The sequence below is a fragment of the Cherax quadricarinatus genome, chromosome 18 (assembly GCF_038502225.1).
Source record: "Cherax quadricarinatus isolate ZL_2023a chromosome 18, ASM3850222v1, whole genome shotgun sequence".
Taxonomy (NCBI): Eukaryota; Metazoa; Arthropoda; class Malacostraca; order Decapoda; family Parastacidae; genus Cherax; species Cherax quadricarinatus.
In genome coordinates, this window is record NC_091309.1 from 4,621,792 (window position 1) to 4,633,839 (window position 12,048).

Below are 12,048 nucleotides of genomic sequence, written 5' to 3' on the forward strand. Positions count from 1 at the left end.
CCAATAATGCTATACTAGGTAACAATGTAATTATACAATATTCTAACACACTGCACTATACAATACAGTGCAGTAATATAGTATATTATACAACGTAATACAATTTATTAATGTAAAGTGAAACCTGCCCACCAAAACTATTACATTTTATCTTTCTTCACACTAGTTTCCCTCTCCAATATTAGCCTTGCAACACTACTCTTGCAATATTTCCTAACAGCTGACAATGCTACGTCAGCTTATATTATGTTCCAACATAGGCTTACTGCATCAAGTGTTTTTTTTCCCATGAGAATTTCTCACGGTTTGCAGAAAACTTTCACGATATTAATTACGTAGGTTTGATAAGGTTTACCTGGAGTTTACCTGGAGAGAGGTTGGGTTTAATTAGGCTAGTTTGCCGTCTATCGATAAAAAAATAACCAATTACAGTATACTACTAAGGCAATAAATTAATAAAGGCGATAAAGCTTTTGATGTGGAAACAGAAAAAGGGGAGCCATTTAGCGTACTAGGAAGATCTGTTAGTAAATCATTGTTAATAAACTTGTTTATCAGTCACCCATTTGATTGTCTTAAAAACTGAAATACTGTCTGTTGTCAAGAGGATGGGATGTTCACTCATGTAATTTCTAAAAAAAAATATTGTTCACAAGGATCTTATTAAACTGTAATAATAATGTTATGAAAAATGAAATCGAAAACAAATTGAATAATTATACACGATACTCCAGATTTAAAGTCTAGAAAAAAATGTCTGATTACATCTTGCAAAATAAATAAACAAAAGTCATTTGGCATTTTGCATGACAGTAATACAAATCTTGAATAAATTATATAATTTGCAAATATTTACAAACTATATTAAATTACCTTTCCACCTTCGACAAAATTAGCGACCATTACAATAACAGAGATATGTTGTTCTCGAATCATTCTCCAGAAGTCACCGATGGTGTTCACGTTGGCATCCTTGGGCCCTTGTGAAGCAATGTATTTAAGAACTCCACCAAAGCCCTGGAAATATCAGATAAAGTAGTATATATGGAGTGCAACAGTTCGTGATTTTATTTAAAAATTCTATGCTAAATATTTTATGCATATAAAGCATGCAGAAAAAACGTAAATGAGGAAAATGTTTGACCACCTTAGAACAGTATATAATATTTTGCTTAAGTGTTTCACATTCACTTCCATCCTAAACTGAATCATATTCTACTAAACCACAGGCATGGAAATGCAGAGCTTGAGAAAGGTAAATGCCATAATTTCAATTATAAGTTTCATGATGTCACAGTTTAGCATGCCTGAAATGCTCTATAATTTAGTGGCTTTCTGAATAGCTTGTACATTTTTGCAACTATTTGTAAAAGACTGATTCGTAACTTTTAAACTTTATTTGGGAATAAAATTTATTTTCATTTTCATGTACTGAAAAGCAATAGTGGCAATGAGATTAACATGAGTAATACTGATATGATATGGTCAATACATAGCCATGAGAAAACAGTCTCCCTTAAGCTCCAACAATGAGTGGAGAAAACCCAAAGCCAAGTGTGAGTTATCAGAAAAGTCTGAGTGTCAGTGCCTGTTATTCAGCTATTATTATAATAATGACAGAAGACAAACTGAAAAGAATGTCTGCAGTCTTACATCTTGGATCGTGGATCTGCAGTAACCTCCAGTACCAAAACACTGCAATTGGTGGCAGCAATAACACAGAACTACACAAATTCCCTTATCTATCCCTCTGGTACTAAATTTTGATGAAATTTGATCTACTGAAGCCAAGAAGAGATGCCCTTCCTTAAGGAATAAAAGGCTCCACCAAGGTCCCACCCCGGGGAACAGACAAGGTACCTCCCAAGTGCAAGCTCTCAGACCCTCCAAGGTAGGATAACCCTGCTTCAGGAAAAAGAAGAAGAGCATGGTGAGTAAGAGGAGGTGGCTTATGTGGAGGAGAGTGTGTGCATACTGATCATACAACCCTCTCATAATTTCTATTAAAATAACTTATATTTATTCAAAACTAAATAAGTGAACTAATGTAACACCTTTTAATTAAATAAACTTTTTTAAGCAAAAATAAATGTGGAACATATTTCAGAGTGTAGCTGCGTTAAGGTGCAAGAATGTAAACTAATGCTGGAGAGTACACTGGATCACAGTAGTCTGAAATGTATCTAGTCTTATACCTCTTCAAGGGGGGCTCCTTGGCGTGGTGGTGAAGAGGCTCTTGGTCTGAGGAATTAGCCCTGTCGGTCTTCTTCCTCAGACCGAACCTAATTACCCCCCATTCTCCCCTCCCCTATCCCATCCTCCCCTTTTTCCATTCCTCCTCCTCCTCCCCACCCCTCCCTTTTGCCCTTCCTCTTTTTGGCCTTTGGGATTTCTCCCACAGGCACGCTAGTTCCTAGGTAGGGGAAAGGACACCGGGGTCCATCCCATTCCGTTGAGGTTCTTGGCGGTGGCGTAGTTTGCCGTGGAATCTGGATTGCCTGGGGATGTCCCGATCCCTCTCCGGTATCCCGGAGTAGCTTTGGGTGTCTTTCGGGCGACGGGTGTATCTCTGGAAGCCACCTTTCGGATTCCGGGGGTGGTGGCCGAAGGAGGTATGCTTTGTGGCGGATATCCGGCTGCCCTCTCTTTTGTCCACCGAGGTAGCTCGGCAGATGTGAGGTTGCTATCCCGGATTGCTGGTTTACTGGCATGAAGGGTAGGGTATGGCACGGGTTCCATGCTGCATCTGCGCTACTAGCGGTGCTGAGGTCCTCTTGGGCGCGGAGGGAGATTTCCGGCCCTTTCATTCCTCCTGGGAACTATTCCTCCCCGCTCCCCCCTTTTTTTATTCTTTTTTTTATTTTTATTTTCTTTTCTTCTTTCTTTTTTTTTCTTAAAAACAAAAAGCAAAGGAGTAACCTAACCATGGCAGCCCTAGTCCATGAACCCACTACCCCCGGGCCCCTTCTTGATACCGCACCCCATTCTGACCCTGCCTTGTGTTTAGACCACTCTTCGGACACTCCTGATGCCCCTGTACCTCTTGCTGGTGCTGTTTCCTCACCCGCTTCAGGTACTGGGGCTTCGACTGACTCCTTCGATTTGTCTGAACTCCGCTCTCCTTTGACTATGCTTCCGGCTTCTCCCTCTACGGTATGGCAATTTTCGAATCGCCCGCCCATTTCACGCCGGACCAACTCCGGTCCTACTCCTAAACGCCAACGTCAATCTCCTGATGATGCTCCTTCGTTACCTTCCCATTCTACTCGGAAAAGACCGACACATCAAGCACCCTCTCCACGCTCAGTTTCGGACCACACAATGGACTAAATTCTTTACTTTAAGACTGACTTCTTCTTCTGCCTACCTTTCTGACCATAGTATTGGCAAAGCGCTCCTGCGTCATGTTGGTAGAGATATTTCATTTCATGCTCTCAAGAGCGGTATGCGCATCGTCACTGTCCAGAATGCTACCCAAGCTCATGATCTTTCTCTCCTTTCGAATATCAATACTACTCCTATCACTATTGAAAAACATCTTTCTCTCAATTCTTGTAGTGGTACTGTCATTCTGCCCCATACCATAGTCCAACAGAATTTCCAGTCATGTGGCAATGACATTTTTGAACAGCTGGAACTCCAGGATCTCCCAATCCTCAAAGTAGACACTTATGTCCTTCCTGCCCGGGGGCGGAGACGTTACCCTTGCAATGTGGCTCGTTTAACTTTTGACAGCCGAGAACTCCCGTCCTCTGTATATGTCGCAGGACGCGGGACATCGGTTACAAGTTCGAAAGGTGATACCTACACCGCAACAATGTAGAAATTGCTGGCGTTTTGGTCACCCAGCGAAATATTGCAGATCTATGGCCGAATGCCCAGTCTGTGGTGCCGACGGCCATTCTAATACATCTTGCAGTCAACCTCCATCTTGCCTTAATTGTAATGAAGCTCACCCTTCGTACTCCTGCCGTTGTCAGGTCTACTTAAATGAACGTGAAATCCGTTGCCTCAAAGAGGCAGAAGGTCCCCCTTATGCTATGGCAGTTACTAATCTCCGCCTCCAAGGGAGACGTTTCTTATTCTCGTGTTTCCAAACATCCCCCCACTTCTGGGGTCCCATCTTCTGCAGCCTCCTCTGTTATTACCCCTCCCATAGCCACTACGGCATCTAATCCTTTTGCTGTCCTTGGCTCTGATGTCCCGACTACAACTCAGTCTGTTCTCACATCTTCGCGTCCTTCCTCACAAGCCCCAGTATCGACAAGACCTTGTACGACACCTAATACCAATCGCCCCTCTACTCAGAAGTCCAAAAAATCCACATTGCTCAAATCTTCTTTGTCCCTTCCTTCCCTTCTTCCACCTCCACACTTTACCTTTCCAGTCTCTGTACCTAGTTCTTCCCCTCTCTCTGGCTCTATTACAAGTGTGGAGATTCATCCTCCTCCTCGTACTATGCCTTCCACCCCCGTCCCCTCCCAAGTTTCTCCCTCTTCTGCCACCTCCCAGGTTTCTGCCTCTTCTGTCCCCCCCCACACTTCATCTCCAGTCCCTTACACTCTTCCCTCCCCCTCTACTTTGGTACAGTCCATTACTGTCCCAATCTTTACTCACCCTCCTCCTTCTATCTCCAATATGGTCTCCCATACATCTTTGAATTCAGAAACACTTGAAGCCATTTCAGAATATATTGCAGAGACTAAACCTTCAATGGACACAGATTCACTTCCTGTTCCTTCTCTTCCCTCTCCTCCATCTTTACAACCCCATTCTTCGCAACGCTCCGTTCCTTCGCTACTTGAACGTCTTCCAATGCCACCACACGTTGACTTTTCTAACCCCTCTAGTCCGTAGGTGCCTTTACCTACAGATTCCTGGTATTTTCTTAATCACCAATCATGGCCTATTTACAGTGGAATATCCGCGGCCTCAGGGGTAATCGGGGTGAGCTTCAGATGTTGCTTTCCAGGTTTTCCCTGTTGGTGCTTGCTTACAAGAACCAAAATTACACTCGGCTGTTTTCCAACCTATCTCAGGCTATAATTTATTGTATTCTTCGGATCCTTTCTCAGATGGGACCTTTAATGAAAGTGCCCTTCTTCTACGCAATGATATTCCGTACTGTCAACTATATGTCCATACCTCGCTGCATTACACTGCAGCCCATATCCACTTGAATAAGTGGTTTACAATATGTTCTTTATATCTCTCTCCTTCTCGGGCATTTTCTATCCCAGACTTTGCCTTTCTTGTTTCATCCTTACCACCACCACTTCTGTTACTTGGTGATTTTAATGCCCTCCATTTCCTCTAGGCGGGTCTCATTGTGACTCACGTGGCATCCAGTTGGAGGCTTTTCTCGCCTCTCACCCCCTCCATGTTTTAAATACGGGTACTCCCACCCATTTTGATCCTCGTACTCATACTCTCTTGCATCGATCTATCAGTCTGCTCTTCCTCCACTGCACTAGACTTCACCTGGTCTGTTCTACCAGACTTACATGACAGCAATCATTTTCTGATCATTCTTACTTCTCCTTCCTATTCACCACCTTTCCGTAGCCCTCGCTGGCAATTTGATCGGGCAAATTGGGATCTTTACTCACACCTCACTGCTTTTAGTGAGGTTCCTTCATCCTCCATTGATGAGCTCCTACACATCTTCTCGACGTCAGTTTATACCACAGCTTCTCATTCTATACCCCAAACCTCAGGCAGGCATTCTCAGAAGTGCGTGCCTTGGTGGTCTCCTGCTTGTGCTCGTGCAGTACGTTTGAAACGTGCTGCATGGGGCAGGTACCGGTACAGTAGAACCGCTGAGAGACTTCTTGATTTTAAGCAGAAGCGTGCGATCGCTCGCCGTGTCATCCGTGAAGCTAAACACACTTGTTGGTGAGACTATGTTTCCACCATCACCTCTGCTTCTTCTATGAGTGCAGTCTGGAAAAAAGTGAGGAAATTGAGTGATAAATACTCTCCTGACCCGGCTCCTGTTCTACGGGTCGCTGGTGTTGATGTAGCAAACCCTCTCGACGTTGCCATTGAACTTGGCACTCATCTGGTCCGTATTTCCCGAGGGCTCCATCTATGCCCCTCGTTTCTTTCCTCAAAGTCTGCCAGAGAGTTAGTACCCTTGGACTTTTCTTCTCTCAGAGAAGAACAGTATAATGTGCCTTTTACACTTCAAGAACTGGAGGCAACGCTCTCAGCTTGCCAATCATCGGCAGCTGGGCCTGACGACATTCATATTCGTATGTTACAACATTTACATCGGTCAGCCCTTGTAGTCCTCTTACACCTCTTCAATTTTATTTGGGCACAAGGAGTTCTTCCCCAGCTGTGGAAATCTGCCATTGTTCTCCCTTTCCGCAAACCGGGTACTACAGGACATGATGCCTCCCACTATCGCCCCATCTCTCTTACTAGTGCAGTTTGCAAAGTGATGGAACGTCTCGTAAATCGACGTTTAATGTGGTATTTAGAGACACACAACAGTCTCTCCGCTAGTCAATATGGCTTTCGTAAGGGTCGTTCTACCATAGACCCCTTACTACGCTTGGATACGTATGTTCGTAATGCCTTTGCGAATAATCACTCAGTTATTGCCATATTTTTTGACCTTGAGAAGGCATATGACACAACTTGGAGGTATAATATTTTGGCCCAGGCCCATTCCTTAGGCCTCCGAGGCAATCTACCATCCCTCCTTAAGAACTTTTTAACTGACAGACATTTCCGTGTTCGAGTCAATAATGTTCTTTCCCCGGACTTCGTCCAAGCTGAAGGTGTCCCTCAGGGATGTGTTCTAAGCACAACACTTTTTCTCCTTGCTATAAATGATTTGGCCTCTGTTCTTCCACCCAATATTTGGTCATCACTCTATGTTGATGACTTCTCTATTGCTTGTGCAGGTGCTGACTGTCATCTTATTGCAGTTTCTCTCCAGCATGCGGTCGACCGTGTTTCCACTTGGGCCACCACACATGGGTTTAAATTTTCAAGTACCAAAACTCACCAAATTACTTTCACTAGACGCTCTGTTATCTCCGATCATCCTTTGTATCTCTATGGCTCCCGTATCCCCGAACGTGATACAGTCAGGTTTCTAGGCCTTCTCTTTGACCGTCGGTTATCCTGGAAACCTCACATTACCTCTCTGAAGGCAACTTGTCACAGCCGGCTAAACCTTCTTAAAACCCTTGCTCATCTTTCCTGGGGAGCTGATCGTCGAACTCTGCTTCGCCTACATTCAGCCCTCGTTTTATCGAAACTCGATTATGGTGACCAGATTTATTCCGCGGCCTCTCCTGCTACTCTCTCTAGCCTTAACTCTATCCATCACCAAGGATTACGTTTGTGCCTTGGTGCTTTTCGCTCTTCCCCTGTTGAGAGCCTCTATACAGAAGCGAATGTTCCATCCTTGTCTGATCGCCATGATGCCCATTGCCTTCGCTACTATGTACGCTCTCACGATCTACACAATCCTTCCATTTATAGAATGGTCACCGATATTAGTAGACATTCTTTATTCGTTCGCCGCCCCTGTTTGCTCCGTCCCTTTTCTCTTCGCCTACATTCACTCTTGTCTTCCCTTCAGTTACCACCTTTATATGTTCATGTAGCATCTCACTTTTCCCTACCCCCCTGGGAAGTTCCAGCTGTTCGGGTCTGTTCTTTCTCACTCCCTTGCTCGAAAGCTCAACTGCCTATGGTGGCTTCCCGCTCTCTTTTTCTTGATCACTTCCACTCCCATTCTCATGCCACCGCTGTGTACACAGATGGCTCTAAGTCTTCAGACGGCGTCGGATTCGCAGCAGTGTTTCTGGACAGCGTCGTGCGGGGGCATTTACTATCTTCAGCTAGCATTTTTACTGCTGAACTGTATGCCATTCTTGCAGCACTTATTCGTATCGCATCTATGCCTGTGTCATCATTTGTAGTAGTCTCAGACTCCCTTAGTGCTCTACAGGCTATACGAAAATTTGATACATCTCATCCCCTAGTTCTCCGTATCCAACTTTGGCTACGCCGTATCTCTACCAAACATAAAGATATTGTTTTTTGTTGGGTCCCTGGTCATGTCAACGTACAGGGCAATGAACAGGCAGACACTGCTGCGCGGTCAGCAGTACATGACCTACCGATTTCCTATCGAGGTGTTCCATTTCTGGACTATTTTGCTGCAATAGCTACCCACCTTCGCACCCATTGGCAACAACGTTGGTCAACTCTGCTCGGTAACAAACTCCATTCTATTAAACCGAGCATAGGTTACTGGCCGTCTTCTTGTCATCAGTGCCGAGGTTGAGAGACCACTCTCTCCCGCCTTCACATTGGCCACACTCGTCTTACTCATGGGTATCTCATGGAGAGGCACCCTGTTCCTCTCTGTGAGCAGTGTCAAGTTCCAGTATCGATTAGCCACATTCTGTTAGACTGCCCTCTCTATCAACGAGCACGCAGAATTTACCTCCAACGTCGTCTTCGTTCTACTACTCTCTCTTTACCTTCCCTTCTTGCTGATGGACCCTCCTTTAATCCTGACTCTCTCATTGACTTCTTGACAACGACTGATTTACTCCACAAACTCTGATGATACTTTTCGCACTCCCCTCAGCCCTTTCTAGTTCAGTCTCTTGCTGCCCTTTACCCTTTCACCATCCACTACCCCGCTGTTATCCGTAACCTATTACTCATCCATCTCCCTTTTGTCACCTGATACCCTCGCTTCCTTCCTGCCCTGCAGCGCTGTATAGTCCTTGTGGCTTAACGCTTCTTTTTGATTATAATAATAATAATCTAGTCTTATAGTACAGTAATAGGTTGGGGTTATCTGTAAATTCCATATTTGCAAGTTCCTCACACATACCGAGATATAAAAGTACTAAATAATGTATCATCACAATCATAATAATGAAAGTTATGAAAAATCTTTATGAATAAAAATTAATTCAATACAATGAATAAGTTACATACCAGGTAACATTTCAAAGCAAGAGTTTATCGATATTATAACTAGCAATACCGGACACAAGAAGCAACACTTACGTAAACGTGGCTCGCATTGATGTAATTTGAAAACGGATCATCATTAAAAATTAATTCAATACAATGAATAAGTTACATACCAGGTAACATTTCAAAGCAAGAGTTTATCGATATTATAACTAGCAATACCGGACACAAGAAGCAACACTTACGTAAACGTGGCTCGCATTGATGTAATTTGAAAACGGATCATCATTAATGATGGAGAGCTTTACTCTGGTATCATCATCTGAAAGTAAGTGATGGTGAGATAGGAACAGTAAACGTAAGCTCCATTCATATAGTATCTTTTACCTACCTACTATACAGTAAACCTGTAACTACCATAAACAAAGAACTTGTGATAGACAGTAAACCTGTAACTACCATAAACAAAGAACCTTCAAACAGTAAATCTGTAACTACCATAAACCAAGAATCTGTGATAAACAATAAACCTGTAACTACTATAAACAAAGAATTTGTGATAAACAGTAAACCTGTAACTACCATGAACAAAAAATTTATGATAAACAGTAATCCTGTAACTATCACAAACAAAAAAAAATGTGATAAACAGTAATCCTGGACTACCATAACCAAAGAATTTGTGACAAATATTAAACCTATAATTATATAATAAGTATCAGAAAACATTTTCTAATTTTTATGTCTGGTGATTTTCATTCTGCATACTGTTTTTTATCCCCACCCTTTAAACAGTCTTGTGTACTTACAAGGAAGGTTATTGCGATAGCGATTCTTTTTCTTGTTTTCTGGACGTTCTCCATCAGACATGGATTTGCCAACATTTGATGGTATAGACTGTAATTAATACAATAAAAAATGTAAACTTAAAAGAATGAATAATAAATTATGTTCAAGGCATGTTTCATAAAACTTGAGTGCATATAGTACCAAGGCAAGTTACATAAAACTTGAGTGCATATAGTACTATCCTCAATGAACAAGTAATATACATGTATGTATACACAATATTTTTCTCAAATTTACATTAGACCAACATTTGAATTTTGTCTGAAATAAAAACTGAACAGTACAATATGTTTTGGTCACTAATTTCTAGGTGTTTTTAGCAATCAAGTGCCAATTTTACTTGTAAAGCTCAAAATCCTTGGTAACTTATAATAATGAATACCGGTTAATACATCATTCACACCAGCAGCTTTCACTTTCTGCATGTCATCTACGCTTGTAATGTAGGCTAGGTTAGGTAAAGTTTGTCAGGAAACAGTACAATTGTTTAATGACGCAGATCTTAATCATATGATGACCCACAGCTGGAGCTTCTGGTCATCTGACTGAGGCCTTCCGCTGGCTAACCTGTCCACCCTTTTAAAAATTATGGCTATAATTATAACAATTTCATATTGTCACACATGTAGGTCTAGGTTAGGTAAGGTTTTTCAGGAAACTACAAGTGTTTCCCTCTTCAAGGGGGGCTCCTTGGCGTGGTGAAGAGGCTCTTGGTCTGAGGAATTAGACCTGTCGGTCTTCCTCAGACCGAACCTAATTACCCCCCAATCTCCCCTCCCCTATCCCATCCTTCCCTTTTTCCTTTCCCCCTCCTCCTCCCCTCCCCTCCCTTTTGCCCTTCCTCTTTTTGGCCTTTGGGATTTCTCCCACAGGCGCGCTAGTTCCTAGGTAGGGGAAAGGATACCGGGGTCCATCCCATTCCGTTGAGGTTCTTGGCGGTGGCATAGTTTGCCGTGGAATCTGGATCGCCTGGGGATGTCCCGATCCCTCTCCGGTATCCCGGAGTAGCTTTGGGTGTCTTTCGGGCGACGGGTGTATCTCTGGAAGCCACCTTTCGGATTCCGGGGGTGGTGGCCGAAGGAGGTATGCTTTGTGGCGGATATCCGGCCGCCCTCTCTTTTGTCCACCGAGGTAGCTCGGCAGATGTGAGGTTGCTATCCCGGATTGTTAGTTTACTAGCATGATGGGTAGGGTATGGCACGGGTTCCATGCTGCATCTGTGCTACTTGCGGTGCTGAGGTCCTCTTGGGCGCGGAGGGAGATTTTTGGCCCTTTCATTCCTCCTAGGAACTATCCCTTCCCGGTCCCCCCTTTTTTTATTCTTTTTTTTATTTTTATTTTCTTTTCTTCTTTCTTTTTTTTTCTTAAAAACAAAAAGAAAGAAGTAACCTAACCATGGCAGCCCTAGTCCATGAACCTACTACCCCCGGGCCCCTTCTTGATACCGCACCCCGTTCTGACCCCGCCTCGTCTTTGGACCACTCTTCAGACACTCCTCATGCCTCTGTACCTATTGCCGGTGCTGTTTCCTCACCCGCTTCAGGTACTGAGGCCTCGACTGACTCCTTCAATTTATCGGACCTTCGCTCTCCTCTGACTATGCTTCCGGCCTCTCCCTCTATGGTGCGGCAATTTTCAAATCGCCGACCCGTTCCACGTCGGACCAACTCTGGTCCCACGCCTAAACGCCAACGACAATTACCTGCTGATGATACTTCTCCACCTTCTCGTTCTTCTCAGAAACGATCGACACGTCCTTCACTACCTTTCCACGCTCAGTTTCAGACTGAACAATGGACTAAATTCTTCACTTTACGACCGACTTCCTCTACTGCCTATCTTTCTGACCACAGTATTGGCAAGGCACTCCTACGCCATGTTGGTAAAGATATTTCTTTTCATGCTCTTAAGAGTGGTACGCGCATCATTACCATACAGAATGCTACCCAGGCTCATGAGCTCTCTCGTCTTTCCCATATTGATACTGTTCCTGTCACTCTTGAAAAACATCATTCCCTCAATTCTTGTAGTGGTACCGTCATTCTGCCCCATACCATAGTTCAACAAAATTTCCAGACATGTGGCACTGACATTCTTGAACAGCTGGAACTCCAAGATCTCCCAATCCTCAAGGTAGACACTTACGTTCTTCCTGCCCACGGGCGGAGACGATACCCTAGCAATGTGGCTCGTTTAACTTTTGACAGCCGAGAACTCCCATCCTCAGTTTATATAGCAGGA

The 12,048-nt window shown here is 43.7% G+C and overlaps 1 protein-coding gene and 1 long non-coding RNA gene across 3 annotated transcripts in view; one reads left to right on the forward strand and one right to left on the reverse strand.

The window, feature by feature from the left end:
* The window catches only part of LOC128689536 (receptor-type tyrosine-protein phosphatase kappa-like), a 169,723-nt gene that overhangs the window by 12,319 nt on the left and 145,356 nt on the right, over positions 1-12,048 (reverse strand). For both annotated transcript variants that reach the window (XM_070086110.1, XM_070086109.1), the window contains exons 32-34: positions 9,768-9,855; positions 9,204-9,280; positions 874-1,017 (exon numbers count right to left, since the gene is read on the reverse strand). In XM_070086110.1, coding sequence (XP_069942211.1) covers positions 874-1,017; positions 9,204-9,280; positions 9,768-9,855 — 309 coding nt within the window. The remainder of the gene's footprint in view (positions 1-873; positions 1,018-9,203; positions 9,281-9,767; positions 9,856-12,048) is intronic.
* Positions 1-12,048, forward strand: part of LOC138852853 (uncharacterized) — a 37,966-nt gene that overhangs the window by 1,819 nt on the left and 24,099 nt on the right. The window lies entirely within an intron of this gene.